This window comes from Maylandia zebra, linkage group LG7 (genome assembly GCF_041146795.1).
Source record: "Maylandia zebra isolate NMK-2024a linkage group LG7, Mzebra_GT3a, whole genome shotgun sequence".
Classification (NCBI taxonomy): Eukaryota; Metazoa; Chordata; class Actinopteri; order Cichliformes; family Cichlidae; genus Maylandia; species Maylandia zebra.
The window spans coordinates 43,924,852-43,943,873 of NC_135173.1; the positions used below are offsets into that span (position 1 = coordinate 43,924,852).

Genomic DNA, 19,022 nt, shown 5'->3' on the forward strand with positions numbered 1-19,022 from the left:
CTTTTTTTTTCCTACATGAAGGAATAAAACAGTGTAATTTTTTGCCACGTTTTGTTTTTCCTCTTCAAATGAAATCACACGTATCCCTCTCAGGTGTCAGAGACTCAGTTTCCCATACAAATCGACCAGGAAACCCCTCCCAGACAGCTGAACCTCCTGTTCTACTGGACCTCCCCGAAAACAGATCCACACTCCTGTAAGTAGGACACCTGGTGTGCTTTCAGCACAGTGCAAATAATTTAATGATTCTGGTAGCCTAACACATAAATGATACACTTCAACCTTTCATCTTCTCTCTTTCTGCTTTTCTGGCCTTCTCAAACACACACACAAACACAAAATTGTGGTTTATTCTTTTTACAAGCCCCCTTGGATCTTTCTGTTCACTGCACTAAAGATGTTGGAGTGGAAAGTGTAATAAACGTCCCCAATAGATTCACCCAGAAAAGCAAAACTAAGTAAAAACAGCCGCTTGCTACCTCCAAAAGCTGTTTCTCACAGCCCTGCCAATTTAGTGCTTTCAACAGCACAACATATCATGTTCCAGATGTGGTCATTATATTGCATATTATTCTTATTGCATAATAAATTGCACATTATTTAACCATTTAAACTAATGCTATAGTCCATAATAAAGAATAAATGTTTTAATTGTTAGCCCTTTTAGCTAGATTTTATGTTTCATGCTATATTGAAAGCCGCCTGCTACCCGCTGCTTCCTGACCTCCATGCATACACACAATTTAAAAGCATTTTAAAACCAAGGAAGAATAGAAGCCCATTTTCCATCAGTAATATTGGCCTTTCACTGTCCTCATCACTCACTTTTCACCCACTCCATGTTATCATGATGCGTGGAAAAGCTATATCATGCTTGCCATGGGTCACAAATGCTGACCACTATAGGCAGCAGAGTTTCATTAAAAGAGCTCTGAATAGAGATCTTTGTTGATAACAGGAGAGCTCTCGCCCTCCCACTCACAGTGGCAGGTCTGTAGTGCTATTGCCTTGATAATTGGCAGGCTGACCACGTCAGTGCTTTAAATCACTTATTAGCTTGTGGGATAAATGTTCTGAAAGACCGCACCGTTTCAGTGTGACAGCATTTCACCTCATATTCAGCCCATTTAATTAAAGCACATAACATGCACATTTGTGCACACATTCAGAACATCTCTCATTAGATGAGTACGATCGTGACATTTTTCTATATGCAAACAGCTGCAACTCGGTTGGATCGTTTTGGGTTCCTTTATGTTTTATGTCTAGCGGGTATGCGGCATAGTAGCGAATATGATTGTAATTGTAGTAACTTCTTTACTACAACCTTTTCCATCTTTTGTCTTCATTTCTTTTTTTCTGCTTCTTATTTTTTCACTCAGACTGGCACGGGATGCTCCAGACAGATGCACCAGTCACTTTGATGCCGTGGCCCAAATACGAGGGGAGGCCTTCTTTTTCAAAGGTATTCAAATCTGAAAGGAGAAAGTCAGAGTGTGTGTGTAATTATGATTGCAGGATACAACCTTCCCAGTCCAACAAATGGTTAAATAATTTAATACAGTAAAACTAATTTGTTATTATTCTTAAAAATGGCCAAATATGGAGATCTGAAGTTACACTTATCAAAGATGGACACAGAGCAGCTTTTAAAACATGCTCTTTTCTTAGTTTTCCTTGGTTTGTAACAGTACCCAAAGGGCTGTTGCTGGTTTCCTCTTAGAATTCGTACATAGCAAAAACCTTGAAGATATTTTCAGATCAAGTTGAAGTTGCGAGAAGACATTATGTTTGCATTCGTGAGGGTCTTGTGCAGAAGTCTTCTGCAAGTTAACTGAGTCCTCTGCATAAGAAATGCATATTTGCATACTGACCAAACAAATTAAATAAAAAATAAACAAAGGAAATGGTATATGACAAATGGCCTACTAGATGAAGGCAAGTCTGAAGCCCCAAAGCTCTCATTTTGAGCACTCCAACAGTCGAGGAGTCGCTTTGTTGCTGGATTTATTTTACATTTCTTTGCGGTTGTTTTGTGTTTCTTTGTCATCCTGATTTTTCTCTCTGAGAGTATTTTGTAGGTCTGTCATTTTAGGGCTCTTTGGGTTCACTTTGGTGTCTCTTCAAGATCAAACTGTGTCTGTTTGTAGTTTTGCAGCCGCACATCTTGATTGGAGAGTCCTTTCTTAGAGTCTCAAACTGATTCGCTCGCTCGCTTGCATTTTCTTACAGTAATTCCCCTGCCATTGCCTGAGTGTCTGAAGCCATTAACTGAACTCCATGAATCTAAATTGAACCGCTAGTGAATGGTCCACCGGCGATTCCACTTAAAGATCAAAGGATGCCTCGCCGTTCTTCTAAAGGGAGAGTGTACTTTATTGTCCAACGTCAGATATGGAGAAAAAGTGTTTTCCTGGATGAACTGGGTTTTGATTGTTGTTGCAGTTCAATGTGCAACATTGAACATGTGGCGAAAAACATGAGTTAAGAACATATGGTGAAGTTAGTGAGGCTGGGCGTGGGGCCGAGCGGTGGCGCCAGCAATCAACAGGAAGCCAAGTCATGTGTGTTTCTATGAGGTTGAATAAAAGGCTTACACACTATCACAAATTCTCCAGTCCAAAGAAAATGAAGCCCAAACTGGTTGATGAACTGAATCTACTAAGCATAAAAAGTGATGTTTCTGGGGCATTAACCAGTCTGTATGGTATATTGAAAAATCAGTGGAGCAGCATTTTTGATTTTTGTTTTCTCTTTCATTTTTCATAAGCATACATGATGTTTTTTGGCTACGCTCAACTGGATAATAAATTGTTTTCCTCCTAAACTCAAGCCAAATTTTTCAATTTCCAGTGCTGCTAACTGGTTTATCAAAGTAGTTCCAGAAGAATCAACAGAAGGTAAAAAGTGCTGAGTTTGTTAATTAGCCAAATTGAAGGAGTAGCTAGCTTTTGTGATGTGACTACTGAAGATACAGCACACTCTGTGGCTTTCCTTCTAAATAAATCCTGCAGAGTATTGTTAAGAAGTTCTTATTGATCTTTACTTGCTATTTCTGTCCATCATAGGGAAGTATTTTTGGCGGCTAACTCGAGAGAAGCACCTAGTATCTCTCCGTCCTGCTCAGATTCATCGTTTCTGGAGGGGCCTTCCTCCTAATCTGGACAGTGTGGATGCTGTGTACGAGAGACCAGGGGACCACAAAATCGTGTTTTTCAAAGGTAAATCTATGTAACTTTATTCGATTACTCAGTCTATGTGTTCACAAGTTGTTTTTTTGCTTGTTTGTTTCATTTAGTTTAGTTTGTAATTGTGTGGATACATCCTATCATATAAAAGGTTTGATTTTAACCTCTATGTTCCTCACTCAGGTTTAAAATACTGGGTTTTTAAAGACAATAATGTAGAAGAGGGTTACCCTCGTCCAATCAGTGACTTTGGCTTGCCACTGGAAGGAGTGGACGCCGTCTTTGTTTGGCTGCACAACGACAAAACCTACTTTTTTAAGGACAACCGCTACTGGCGCTACGATGACCACTTGCGACGTATGGACCTGGGCTACCCTAAAGACAGCTCACTATGGAAGGGGCTGCCTCCACACCTGGATGATGCCATGAGGTGGTCTGATGGTGAGTAGACATAAAAACCAATGTTTATTTGTATGACTTTTCATCAAATTGACAGAAGTTGGCTTGCTGCCTGTATAATCAGTACTTCAATAAAACAAATCACTGAATGACACAGCAAAATATATACATATATATCTCACTGTTACTGTAGTGGTTAATCCACCAGTATGCACAAGGTTTAAGACTAAATTGTTTTATAAAAAAGCTTTAAAAAAAAAGCTTTTTTATATTAAGATGTCAAATTACAGTTATTGACTTGTATTCTCGAATAGAAAATCCCCCAGTCATCGCTGCAGATGACCTGAAGTTTCTTCCTGTTAAAAGGGAGTTTTTCCTTCCCACTGTCGCCAAGAGCTTGCTTATTAATGTAATCTGATTGTGTTTCCTCAACAATCAGATTACCCCTCTTATTGTAGGTCATTTTTATTGTGGCACCTTGAGGTGACTGTTATTGTAATTTGGTGCCATATAAATTAAATTAGAGTTTTCAGAGAAGTCCAGTTTGCTAAGTATAAAAACATGAATTCATTTATCTTTAATTTAATAAGGTCTAATAAAATTCAGATTCATGCACATTTATTAAAAATAATATATATATATATATAAGTATTAAGCGATTTCTTTGCCTGCCATGACACTTAAAGTTGAGTTCAGGTGCATGCTTGTTTCTGCCGATCAGATGTTTCGACAACTTGACTGAAGATTTGGAAATGCACACATCTGTCTATACATTTTGTTTTCTATTTTAAATCTTTGGTTTTTAGTTTTATTATTAACATATCAAGCAAACATTTTTTCACTTTGTCACTATGGAGTATTGTGTGCAGAATTTTGAGGTGAAAAAACAAATTAAATCCGTTTTGCTTTAACATGAAAAATGTGGAACAAGTGAAGTGCTGTGAATACTTTTCAGATGTTTTTTAAAAGAGAGGCTTAAAGAGCTTTTAGAGGCTCCAGAGGGGCTCTGAAACTCAGGGAACATTTGCATTATTCTGTGCATCGTTCTGGAGTCGTGGAGTTTGGGAGATTTGGAGAAATACATACAGTGATATGTTTTATAAAGCAGATCAGCCCTTCAAAAAATAAATCCATGCTCACATGTGCAGACTTTTGTTTTTAATGATTAAAGTAAACAGACACGCACATTCATCTACACAAAATCTCACATTCACATACAAACTGTACACGAAAATGTGACTTACAGATACACCACAACAAGGAGCCAGAGCCCCATAAAAGGTGAGCTGGGGTTATAGTAAATGTAATGTAAACCCATATATTTACCTTGCCTACGGACCTTTTGGATGTTACTTGCTGAAGTTTCCAGACAACAAACTTTTTAGATTACAGACACTGAACCAGGCTACCAGAAACGGCTCGCGAGGCAGGCATCCCGGCTTGCCGAAAACAGCCTTGACCTTTACACTGCAAACACAGCGTAGAGTTGTGTTGGCTGTTATGAATCCACAAGATTCAAGTAATCAGTGCTGCCACTGTGAGCTCGGTGGACATGGTCAGATACGCTGGGAACAAACCATCTGAAAAAAGGCTAAGAAGGGATGACAGGATCTCCGGTTTAATCAAGAAGCTCCAGCTGAGAATGTTCGTGCTGCATTAGCCGCAGCAAAATCACCATCATGCTGTCGATCCTCTTCTGCAGATCCGTGTTCTGATGCCGCTCTGGCTGCTGCTGCTCCAAGATGAAAGTAGAGTTTATCTTTGGAGCAGTCACTCTGTTTGTCTTCTTTAAAATACTTGAAAGGAGGTAGAGTGTGAAAGAAGGCAAGGGAAGCACTGTTGATTTTACCTCGTTTGGGCAGCCATGCATTTCACAGACTGCCCTCATTGCATCAGCTCTCGGTTCAACATCAGTTATTACTCTACAGCCATCGGCCGCCCTGGTAAGCCCTCTTATCACTGAAACAAGGTCTCTTTCTGTCTCACATGCAAACACCAGTATACACAGCATAAACACAGAAGTGCACTAAGGGAATCATGTAAATAGGCACTCTACTGATCTCCTCAGACTAGTAACATCCTGCATTTTTTACGGCACGTTTAGTTTTTTACTTGATGTTAGTTTTTGATTTGAACATCTTAATTTATTTTACTTATCTCGTGTATGCCTACACATTTTATTTAAGTCTTAATTAAGAAGCAATTGTGTAAAATCTGTTAGCTGTGTCACTGCATACAGACAAAATTAGCTTAGTGAACTTTGGATTGTAACATATGCTGGTGGAAAAAAATCCTAGAGGATGCTTTGTTTTTTTTGCTATTTTCGCAGCAGTGATTTATTCCACACTTGTGTGTGATTAGCAACACGATTGGCTGGATTATGTTTCCCAGTTCAGCTGTAATTTAGAAGATGACTATGTGTCATGCAGCAGCCATCTTTGGCATTTAAGAATCATAAATAACCACTCATCACTTAAACAGAGTGCTCAGTTTCTTTCCCTTATTTACATCTGTGTTATTAATTCTTTCAGATTTATATTATTTTCTTTATGATAGGAATTTATTATTGCAGTTTTAGCATTTGGTAAATTCGTGTGATTTATCATTTTGTCAGAATGCACATACTCACAGTCGATAAAATACTCTTAACTACTGTTCATCTTGTGATGGGAACACACCACCTGTGAGTTTCTTGACTCACAGGTGACTGACTCAGACTGACTGCACTAACTCTCAATTAGTGAATGTTTGGAAATTATTTCCATCTAATTTATGAATGTGGACAGATTGGAAGGTCGTTGCGGACTGTTTAAGGGACACAGTTTATTGTCATATCATCACTCGAAGTCGCTTGAAGGACAGCAGCTGAGTCTGAGTGGTCATACACCTGGTCCTTGTCTTTGAAGGGACGAGACTGCAAGGTCATTGCACACAGTCGCAGGGATTTTGGTCACACCCTGGTCTCCAGCTATTATTTTCACTAGTGTGAATGTAGCATAAGAGTTTGTAGGAGAGTGACCACTTAAGCGCTGTTCTGAGTGTGCGTGCCGTCCTCACATAGACAGCAGCCTGCACTTCTTTTTTACTTACTGGCTTTCTCATTGGCCACAGCCAGTACTCCAATCTTTGGAGAGTGTAAGTGCTCAACAGTTGTCACCGAGTTGTTGAGCATGACAAATGTTTCATTGCAGCAGCACGGGCACTGCCTTCTGTTTGTAGATAATTAGTTCAGTTCCAAAATGCGATTATGGTCTGTGACATTTTCTATTTCCATGCTGGATAGACAACAGAGGTATTGTTTTCTGCTAACCGCCCCAAATTAGCTCCCAGTGTTTATGACATATGGTTAGCCACTAACCCTTCAGAGTCACTTGACAGCTATTTGAAATAGTCATCAACAGTTACCGATGACCTTTTCCCAGACATAGCTCGGCATATTACCAAAAAGCATCATTCCACTTAATGTTTAACCAAGTCAGAAGTGCTTGTTTTTGCAGAGAAGTGCAAGCTTCAGCGACTATTGGGATTTGCTAGACACTATGAGAAATAAGTGTTTCATACTACGCTGTGTATTACACAAAGAGACATAAATATCAGGTGTCAGATGTTTTTGTGACACGTGCGTTGCCTGCCTTTGTTTGAGTTTTAACCAGAAGCTGGTTAATCTGGTACAAGAATCAGTCACAGAGTATTCCTGAAATGTCAGCATCGTCAAAATGATGGGGAGTCTCTGCTCTCATTTATAAAAAGAAAAACGTTTGATTACTTTGCATTTAAGATATTCATTTGTAATGCCCTCTGTGTGCAAGGATAGCTGTCGAGCGTCTTTTTAGCTTTGTCATTTTTTTGGTCGTTATAAATTTTAAATCATCGCAGAAAGCCTGATCTAATATTTACACACAGAAATTTAAATGAACGGCTGCTAAACCAAATAAAACAGCTCAAATACATACTGTGTGTGTGTGTGTGTGTGTGTGTGTGTGTGTGTGTGTGTGTGTGTGTGTGTGTGTGTGTGTGTCCCTCCCAAGCCCACACTCCTGTTAGTTTCTCTGAAAGTGGCGAGCTTTACGCGAGGAGGTGGGATAATGTGATCATTTCTGGAGCATGTCACGCCTGAATGTGCCATGTCAGTAATGTTTATGGACTGTGTGCATCTGTGCCTGTAAAACATTCTGGTCTTTTACCTCCTGTAAAAATGTTGAGTACCTTCTTTAAGAACCACACACGTGAAAATATAAGCTTGTGCGAGCTCACTGCTCTTCCAGCAGAATTATGGTTGGCATTAGCGCAGCATTACCCATTGTGATGAGGCATTATTAGTTTGTACTGACAAAAAAAATCTTAATAAATAGAGAATTCATTTTCAAAAATCTGGTGCTTAGTGTTGGGTATGTATAAAGAAATGCACGCTTTTCTTTGGCTTTGGGGTTTGTAGTATGCACAGAATAAATTAACTAGTAGACTGAATAGTGTGACAAGTTTATTCTAAAAGTAGCAGTTTTTGATTTCACATTGAAACTGTAAAGTTTTTGTCTGCCACTCTTAAAATTTCTTTCACAATTAGAAAGCGTTTTATGATAGAATTTAATCACAGAACAGCATGCGTGGACAATAATATTAGACTTAATGAGTAAAAGACTATGAAATCAGAAAAGCAGCTGTCAGTTGGACAATTAACAATAAGCCGATTTTGACACCACATCCATGCTTTGATAATTAAATGGAAAAATAATAATAACCTGAAACAAAGCCTATGCTATGTAAGTCTACAGGCACTAGGTATACCCTTACTACTGCCATAGGATTAAAAGGGTAAGTAGCTGCCAGGTGCTGCTAATCAGATGCACTTGATTAATTGATCATCAGCGAGTGTGAGCACCTCAATTAAAGCCGACATTTTAGCAGTTTGCTGGTCTGGAGCATTCAGCCGTTAACACAATGCCAAGGAGGAAAGACATCAGTAATGATCTCAGAGAAGACACTGTTATTACTCATCAATCTGCAAATGGTTATAGGGCCATTTCCAAACAGCTTGAAGTCCGTTATTCAGACGTGGAATATATTCAAGACAGTTTCCAATATTCCCAGGAGTAAATGCCCGGGAAACTCACTCCGAGGTCAGAAACTGCAGAAAAAATCCAAGAGCTACATCTCAGCCTCTACAGGTCTCACAAATCGTGTTAAATGTTAAAGTTCATGATAGTAAAATTTGAAAAAGACTGAAGCATGATTTGTTTGGAAGGGTTGCTTTGTTTCTTTTATGTTTGGTCATAAGCACCACATTTGGCAAAAATTAAACAGAGCGTCAGAGCACAAACATCTAACACCAGCAGCAGGACAAAGAGCCCAAGCACATTAGCAAATCTACAACAAGTTTAGCTGTAAAGAAAAGAATCAAGGTGTTGCAATGGCCCAAAGTCCACACCTTAACCTAAAATCCTGTGCTGGGACCTTAAAAGAGCTATGCATGATCATAGAGATAATATTTTAGGTAAAGTTCTCCAGAATCACACCACCAAAGTATTATATTAACAAGGTCCTGACATTTGCTTTGACTAGGCAAACGCTTCAGAGCTACAGATGATCCTCAGATGCAGGAAAAGGGTTGCTTGAAGTTCCTAAATGGTTATTAAAGGTCAAAAGCAAACAGTAATATTTTCTGGTAGAGAAAAAAAATGTTTGCTTTTAGTTGCATTGTTTTGGAAGCCTTTGTGAAGCAAAGCCCCCTGAAGAATGTGTCATCCATTTGGCTGTCCATATTAGGCTTTGATTAAGCACTTGTTGTAGTTAAAACTGGCACAAAAACAGCTAATTAGCCAGAGGTACTTGGTTGTGTTTTTCAGGCCACTCTCAGCAGGAGTGAGCAACATTACTGATTTCCCCTGCAGCAACTCCCAGCTGAATGTGTGGAAGCTCTTTTCCCTGTCAGGTGTTTAGAGGTCTGTGTTGCATCTGAGTTGTTACCAGCTTCAGAGGTCCTACACCAAGCTCTGTGCTGTGCATAGCAATAGGCAAATCACACAAAAGGTAAGGCCCCAGCAAATCAAAGCTTCATGTTAGGGCACATAGGAATGTGTGCATTTATATAAACAAGAACACAGACAGTCACGTATACTCTATATACACCTTTGGGCATTGAAACTTAAGCTACATCAAAGCTTTTTATCTGCCTTTAGGCTGTTTCCAATAGGATAAGGAGAGAGAAACGAAGAAGATGGGAAGATAACTCATGGTGAGCAGCAGTGAGAATAGAGTTGAGGAGAGACACAAGCCATGGAAGAATTCACTTTTAAGAGCTAAGAAGAAAAGAGAAAAGACTTGATGTGAACAATGCTGAAGGGGACAAAAGCAGCAAACGAGGAGCCACATCAGTTATACGCTTGTCTATCTCAGTAGATTCAGATTTTATGCTCCCAAGCAACTGTAGAAGCATGTCTGAGGGAGGCAAACTTATCAAATTATTGTGCTGATCGTTACCTTATATCACACCTTACAATGCGTGCTTCTTTTTTGCATAGTGCATCACATTTGATGTAATTCTGGTCACCTAACATGACACAGATATCAGCGAGAAGCAGCTAGTGGGGAAGATGTTAAACGGTGCATAACGTTAGCTCCACGGGTTGAGAAAAATGTCTCAAGTGTGTCAAAAAGTATAGTATGGGTTTCTGTAAAGCTGTGCTTTTGTGTGTATCAGGTGGGGTTAAAGTGGTGTACAGTGTGACCTGATAAATGGTCCTGAACAAAACCGTCTACAGCATGTGAACAGTATGTCAAAGTCGTGTCCTTAAGAAACAGGAAGAGATATATGAGACATTTGATCCATCTACTGTTCACTCAGGCCTCATCAGAAATGGTCTCAGTGAAAGGATAGCTGTCCAAAAGTCCTTCTTAAGGAAGTGAAGCAGAGTCCACAACATCTGGACTGAAAATCAGTGACAACTGATGATTCCAATTTTCAAATGTTCAAATTTTTTGGTTTATCAGTATGTATGTGAGTGCCAGAACCTCTTCAAAAGTTTACTTTTCAATGGACTGGTGGCTGTCAAGAAGCCCGTCTTAAGAAAGAAAAATTGAGGTGTGCCAAATTACAGAAGAAGTGGATTGAAAATTAGATGAAACAGGTTTTATGGAGTGACGAATCCAACTTTCTGACTCAAAAAGTTGTCGAAGGAGGTCAAGAGAGCATGGTTTGGGGCTGAATTTCAGCCACTGGTGTTGGAAATATTGTCAAATTGATGGAATTGTGAATGTAGAAAAGTACTCTCAGTACTCCACCATTTGGAAAGTGTCTGGTTGGCACCAGTTTCATTTTTCAGCATAACAATGATGTACTGGGAGAGCGGTAAAAACATACCAACAGTATCACTCATGGATTGGCCTCCCCAACGGGCACATTCAAAATCAAAACTTAATGTTCTTGCATTGAGGTCACTGCCTGCTAACCACTACACCTCCGTGCCACCCTAAGTTTATTCTGGTTTCTATGTTTGTATCATTAGCTCAGAATACATTTGATATATGCTTGATTTTGTACATTAAACTTAAAACTCATTATGTATTGCAGCAGTGCACACAGGCAGCGCTTCACTCCTGACAAACTGTCAAGGCTGGTTTTAATCTTTACGTTTGATCAAATGCACATTTTTAAAACTCTGAACATCTTTTTTTAACTTTTCTGGAAAATTATAAGCAAGCACTTAATAAACAGTCAGTTTGCTCCCTTCCCAGTTTTTAATTCCTGCAGCTTTTAGTGCAGAACCTCAGCCTTCATAACATCCGCGTCCCTGACCAGATCACTGGAACTAATATCCCATTATGTATGAACTAACAGGCACATTTCCTTCTTGGGATGATTAACATTTTCCAGTCATTACTTTTGTGCAGGCTTTAACACAAAAACGGGGGGTTTTTTTTCCTGTTGGTCTCCTCGTAAATTCCAAGTCATTGTGGGTCATTTTGGATTTCACCAGTGACATCACACGGAAACTTCTATAATCCTGCTCATATATTCACTTGCTGTGTTTTTAATACAGTTACTGCAGCCAACTTTCCACCTTACGTGCGATTTAGTATTATATTGTTTCTCTGCTCCATGTGATCTTGTTCTGTTTATTCACATCCAAAAATATAACAGTATCAACCCTGTGTCCTCCCCCTCCCTCCCTCCCACTCTCTCTTAAGGCTCGTCCTATTTCTTCAAAGGGAAGGAGTACTGGCGAGTGCCAGGCAGTGACATGGAGGTGGAGGCAGGATACCCCCGCCTCATCGCAAAGGACTGGCTGCTGTGCACAGAGATGCAGTCGGACTCTCCGGACACACAGCCCAAAAGCACAGAGACGAGAGTCAACGTGCAAAATCACCCAGATCACGCGGAGAACGGATACGAGGTGTGCTCCTGCACCTCGGACACCGCATCGCCTTTAGGCGTCCGCCCATCCCCGTCTCCCGTCTGGCTGCTGCCGCCACTCTGGACGCTGTCACTGGCCCTCCGCTCCGAACTGCTATGATGCTAAAGCATGGGACACAGTTCTCAAGCTGGGTGCAAGAGTTTAATTATTAGTGAAGGGCCAGTGGACACACACTAAAGTACAAACTGGAAATTTCTGCTCATATAAGTATTGATTGGTATGTTTTTACCATTATTTTGTTGTTATTTATTTCACATGCCATTTGATGGTCATCTAAAGCGCCTTGCAGTTTGCGATGTACATACCAGTATCATACTATCAAACTAAGGTACCCCTGACAGGTATCAATGCATCCACAATGATAATGTTAGTGCCGTACTTGACAAATTGTTATATCTTTTTTGTTTTAGGTTTGTTTTTGTTGTTTTTGAATGGCTAAAAAGGCTTAACGCTGAGAAGACTAAATGAGTAGAGATTGTTTTTTTCATGTGCACCAAGTTTACAGCAATAATGAATGGCATTTGTTTGATGTGAAGTGGTTAAAAAAAATAGAAACATTTTAATAAGTGACACCATGGAATCTGGTAATGACAGACATTTTTGAGAAATATGCTTCCTTGCTGAGAGTTTGATGAGAACATTTGCTTTAGAAAGACCAGGAAAAGAGGGGAATAGCTAGCTGACCTCAAGCTCATTGAACTAGCATTGATTTTGTCATTTACAAGTCATTTACTTGCTTCAAGACATTTTTTTTTTTACCTTCCAGCATAGCCATAAATATTTAAACACCTATCTTCGCATCTAACTATCAGCAAGAGAGTAAAGAAGCATATTTGCCAAAGAAAAAAATTGTGCCTGGAAAGTAAAACTTCCTACCAGGCTACTATATGCCTTTCAAAACCCTGTCCGTCAAATCTATTTTTTTATCTTTCGTTTCAGCCTGACTGCAGTTAACATGATGGCGAAGTTTAGGGTTCTGATTCACCTATCCCGGAGAAAAATAGTATTTTTACGCAACCTGATATAAAAACCCCACAGAACGGCTCAAGCCAGGGTAAAGAATGACATCCTGGGATATAAATACTGTAGTTAGACAGTTGACTGACACCCCGGCACATATCGAGGCAGCCTGGCAAAAAAAAAAAAAGTGCCCTGTGAATGTGGTGTAGATAGTTTGTAGATGAATGGCCCCTGTGGGATCCTGACAGCCAGGCATAAATGGCACGCTGGATGGCAACAGGTAGATGAGTGGCATTTGAGGTTGTAAACAGGCAGGCAGGTGAATACCACCTGCTACAGCTACATGCAGGAAAGGGCACTCTGGGATTTGGAAAACAGACAAACGAATGTTATTCATGGCAGAAAGTCTCTCTCACGGCTGCTTAGTGCCATTATCCTTGCTTTGATCCTTTACCTAAACTCCCACACTCTTTGAGGAAATGATGTTCATATATCTACACAAAGTCGTTATTTTCACCAGAAGCATTCCCTGCCATTATCAGAGGCAGCATTTGCCTCTGCTTTGTTGTATTTTTTGTAATTAATATGGATAGATTGTGAGTCCATATTTGCTTTGATCAGATTACAGCTCACGGTTTCAATCCCAAGTTCCTCCTGGTGACATCATTGAAAAACCTCACAAAACAGCAACCAGGTTTATTGTTGCTGGTATATTTACCTACAGTTTAAATATAGACACAGATATATTTCAATGGAGATGTTCCATGGGTACTTCAATCCAAGTGGACTGTGTATATTTCAAGCTGTGTTTTCTAATGTAAAATATTTTTGTAGAAAAAACATTAAAGAATCCGAATGACTTTATTGGATGACTGTGGTGAATTATTTCAGCTACTCGATCATGTGGGCGGAGTGTGCAATTATTGAGCGGCACTTGAAAAGACGCCCAGGTTTGGAGGTTATGCACTAACTGATATCTGCTCTCCATCTTGCTAATGTTCTTAAGCGTGTTGTAATGGTCTCTGCTGCACATTTCAATATAGGTCTGCTGGCAGAGACAGGCAGCTTTATTGGGGTGTGATGGTTACTTTCACTTAGCCACCACAGAAACTGCACGGCACATTGTACTCACTCAATCTTGGCATGTAATAAGCATGTCATAAGCATTTTTATGTAACCTCTAATTATATGACTCTATAGGGACCTATAAGTTGGAACAACTGGCTAAGAAAAAGGATGGATGTCATCCTCAAAAGTTGTTTGTAGTTGGATTTTTTTATGGTTATTATTTTTAAAAAGCTCATAAGAGTAATTCTGGGGCGTTTAAGCTGTTAGAATACATCCAAGTGGGAACAGTAATCACAGAGAAATAGCATAAAATGTTTTGCTAGAGGTGGCACGGTGGTGCACTGATTGGAACTGTCACCTCACAGCATGAACGTTTTGCATGTTCTCCCTGTACCTGTGTGGGTTCTCTCTGGGTACTCCATCTCCCTCCCACAGTCCAAAGACGTGCACATTAGGTTGTTTCTTAGTTGGCCATAGGTGTAAATTTGGGTATGGGTGATTGTCTGCCTGTCTACCTGCTACCCTGAATTGGATGGATGGATGGATGGAATATGGTCCTGGAATATGCATGTAGCCCTGAAGGATTTTACTGCTTGTTTTGTGAGCTGACCAGAGGGGTTTGCCAGAGTGTCATCGGTGGTATCTGCCACCCTTTAGCTTTGCTCCTGGGCAGATGATTATACAGTGTATACACTTTTTTTTCATGTGAAGTACAGTGGAGGGGTAACCTACTTAATCCCTCTTTATCCAAACACGTTTAGGTCCTGTTATGCTTTACCCATGAGTGGCTAAGATAGACACTGAAGGTAACTGCAAAAAAACAAAAACAAATGGCTACATACACCCCCGGGCCTCGGACCGGTACCGGTCCGTGAGTCGTTTGGTACCGGGCCACGAGAGTTGAGGCTCTCTTGAGGTGTGAAATGTATGGTGTTCAGGGTTTTTATCGGTTTTCAGCGTTATTTTGTTATCGTTTTTATCGTTTTTATCGTTAACTCGGTTTTCCTGGGTCTTTTCACGTGTGTTATGAATAAATCTTCTTTTTTTCGGTACCGGTACTAGTTTTATTTTGTTGTATTTATCCGCGACACTTTTTTTTTTTTTTTTTTGTGCCTGTCCCGTTTGGCTCTTTTGCCATCAGAATTGTTGTCTAAAGGCAAAGAAAGATGCCCAACGGATTTACTTTACCAAATTGACCATCCCAGCCTTGCCGTAATGGTCCATTTGATTCACCTTTTATTGTTTATTTTATTTTCACTTACTGAATACGGGACAGACTTGACTGGGGGAAAGAAGGGGAGAAAAAAAGAGGGAAAGAGAAACAGCTGAGAAGAGGGACGGGGGAGAAGGGCAAAAGACAAAAACCAACAGAACGGGCAGAGAAAAAAAAATGCATATATCAATCACCTGGATCACCTGCTGAGAAAGAAAAAAGAAAGCAAGCAGAAGAGAACAAGAGTAATAGAATAAACAACATCACAATGATATATGGGAATATGACAGTAAATACTAAATGTTAAACATTATTGTGCAGCACATAAGATCAACAGAACACAGTGTGCTTTGAGGTAGGAGCCAAAAGGGGTGTAGTTTGTGGGTGTGATCACCCGTGTGTACACCTGTGAGCATGGACGCGCTTGTTTTTTGTTTTTTTAAAAGGTTCCTTCATGTAATAATCTGCTAGAGGGTGTGGGGGGCCCACAGCCCCGTCCTCCAGGGCGTGAAGCAGGTGTGGAGGAGATCAAAACTCCAGACATCCAGAGGCCCCCAGAACACAAGAGACCATGGAAGACCAACAGAGGGGCAGCTGCGCCACTGTCCCGGAAAGAGCTGAGGAGAGTCCCAGATGAGGGCTCACTCAGCAGCCGCGGAGCAGAAGCCAGGGGGAGTTGCAGTGACGCGCCCGTGAGCTCCGCCGGCAGCCAGCTGCGCCTGAGTGACCGAGCCCCAGGCCGAGAGGCCGGGGGCACCCCACCTCCGAAGTGGCCCGAGCGAGCCCCAGGCTCCAGGCCCCAATAAGCGGCCGCCAAGGAGTGAGCCGGTGTGTACCTGGACGCCCATCCCCGGACACAAAGAACCACCAACGCACCGATGTCTGAGGGGGTCCGCCACTGGCAGGGGAAGTGGTGGTAGGGGGAGATAGGCCTCCAAACCTTGGAGGGCCTGAGATGTCCCCAGAGAGGTGGCGCCTGACACCCAACCTGACATATAGACACAGACATACAGGCACACACAGATACAAACATCCATTCCCACCCTCATGCTCTCATATGCACTTACTCCACACTCAACCAACGTGGAGACAGACATAAAGAGACGTTGTACACACGATCACACTCCCCAAGCGTACTCTACAAACCGGGTCTAGGTGCCCCCGCCCCTGGAGGGGGGAACTGCACCCAGACCCAGGTGGTGTTTCCCTTTTCCCTGCGGTGGGGGGAGGCAGACCGTCCCGACTCCACAGCAGCAGGAAGGCTCCACACTCCAGACCGCAGTCGGACGGCCAACTCCTCCTCCTAGTCCCCCTGCTCCAGCAGGTCGCAGAGAACGGGGGTGAGAGAAGACTCCGAACCTCCCTCCACCCGCTCATTGTAATGTTGATGCATGTGTGTTCTAAGGTGCATTTAAAACCCAGGAGGGCATGGAGCTACCTGCCAGAGAGCAGCAGGTAAGCGCATGGTCCCTCCTGCTAGCCCTCAATGTCTACGTGTATTTAAAATTGAGAGGTGGGCAACGATGCCAGGGGTGGGGTGTACACCCTGATGGTACTTTGGACTCCGTGTATCGTGCCCACCCCCAAGATCCTATATGTATGTGTAATTGAGGCAGAGGCAGCCAGAAGGGGACAGAGGGGGGGGGGGGGGGGTAGCCTCCCGCTGACCCCAGTAGGCACCCCCATACTCCGCGACCCGCCAGGGAAAGGGGGCCCAGGCCCATCCAGACCGGGCCCAGTGCAGCAGCGCCGCCCGGCCCCACAGAGCCCGGGACAGTCCACCCAACCCCACCACAGAGAAAACTGCACCCACCCCACCATCCACTCATCTTCCAGACTACATAAGACAATAAACACCCAGGCTGAGATCTTCCTCCACCTCTCCTGTATCTCCCCCTCCTGCAGAGGGAGCTCCTGAGGAGAGGAAAGCTCCTGCAAGATGTGACAATCTCCCCCACCAGTTGAAGAGCCCCCCAGGTGGCTCGACGCACCGGCGGCACCCTGCTCCAGGGCTGGGCCCCCATGCACCCACCCGCCCACAACCCCGGCAACACACCAACCAGGACCCAAGCCCCCGAGGCCCGGTCCGGATCCCAGCCCAGAGACGGAGCGCCCCCAGAACCTCACGCCCATCCCGGACCCACCCAGGGGCAGCCAGGCTACCAGGTCAGTAACCCACGTCCGTCAGCACAGACCCTCCCCTAGCCCCGCTGCACGCAGCCGCGAGGAAACAGTCACCGGAGAGCCAACAGAGCCCCTAACCGGACATGACCGCTACCCCGGGTTGAGCCCCCCAAGGAAGATGCCTCCGGGGAACCCCCCGACGCCCTAAGCCTGTCCCTACCCCCACACCAATCACAACAGTGAAGGCGGGACCAAACTATGACCCCCCACCCCCACTAGGTGATGGAGCTGATCAAAGGAGCCCAGAGCAATTGATCTGATGTGGTGGCCGAGGCTGTATCAAGACTAATGTAATCTAATAGATAATTTCTATATTGGTTAGAATTAAGATTATTTTTATTTTTCCAGTTCATGAGGACTGTTTTCTTGGCTATGCATAGGGCAGTGAAAACCATATGGGCGATATTCTTTTCTGAAGTGACATTATCTAAGCTGCCCAACAAACACACTAAGGGGGAAGTTGGAATGTTACATTTCAGACACTTCGATAAGTCTTCACATATCTTGCGCCAAAACTTCTGAACTGGTGGACAGAACCAAAGAGCGTGGATATAATTGTCCGGTGAATTGGTTTGGCAAGCCCATCTTGAACATCCGATGACCTGTATAGTGCACTCTATGTGATATTTTGTATTGAATTAATTGAAGACTGGGATTTCTAATTAGATGAAAGGTTTTTAAGCAAATCTGAGACCAGAAGTTTAGGTCTAAGTTAACTGATAAATCCGCTTCCCATTTTGCAATAGGAAGTGATATTGATTCATCTGTTTTAGAAAGCATTCTGTATATTTTGGATAGTAATTTGGGGGGTTTAAGAGTAAGAAATTGAACCACACTTGGTGGTGTTTGTAGTTCAACTTGACCCGGTTTAAATTTCTTTTTTACTATGGATTTAATTTGTTGATATTCTAAAAATCTTTTCTTGTTGATCCCATATTGTGTAACTAGTCCGTCAAATGAAATAAATTCTGTTCCTTCTAGTATATGTTCTAAATATTTGATTCCTTTACCACTCCAATCTGAAAAGTTTATCATATTATTGTTTTGTAATATGTCAGGGTTGTTCCAGATAGGTGTACGTTTGCATGGGATTAATGAAGACGCCGTCAATTTTAGAAACTCCCACCATGCTGTCAGAGAAGAGCTGATGTTGATGCTTTTAAAGCATTCATGTCGTTGGATGTTTGAGCTGATAAATGGTAGGTCTGAGATCTCTAGATTATTGCAGAGTGCTTGTTCTACATCTAGCCAAGGTTCATCTAAGAGGGTGTGTTTTAGCCATCCTGAGATAAACTGAAGCCTGTTGGCTAAGAAGTAGTGCTGAAAGTTAGGCAGTTCTAGTCCTCCTTTATCCTTGGTCTTTTGTAGTGTTTTTAAGCTTATACGTGGGGGTTTATTTTTCCAAAGGAATTTGGACATACATGAATCTAGAGATCTGAACCAATCTTGTGGCGGTTTAGTTGGGATCATTGAGAATAAATAATTTATTTTTGGTAAGACCATCATTTTTATAGCGGCAACCCTTCCCATGAGTGATATGGGTAGACATTTCCATCTAGCCAGATCATCTTCTACCTTCTTTAAAAGTGGGATATGGTT

General features: G+C 42.0%; 1 protein-coding gene across 1 annotated transcript in view; it reads left to right on the plus strand.

Annotated features, from left to right (window-relative positions):
* mmp17a (matrix metallopeptidase 17a) overlaps positions 1–13,822 on the plus strand; it is a 107,970-nt gene extending 94,148 nt beyond the window's left edge. Inside the window, exons 6-10 of the mRNA XM_004538235.3 lie at positions 94–196; positions 1,383–1,465; positions 3,069–3,221; positions 3,372–3,629; positions 11,772–13,822. Coding sequence (XP_004538292.1) covers positions 94–196; positions 1,383–1,465; positions 3,069–3,221; positions 3,372–3,629; positions 11,772–12,097 — 923 coding nt within the window. The 3' untranslated portion in view covers positions 12,098–13,822. The remainder of the gene's footprint in view (positions 1–93; positions 197–1,382; positions 1,466–3,068; positions 3,222–3,371; positions 3,630–11,771) is intronic.
* Positions 13,823–19,022: the final 5,200 nt, after the last annotated feature.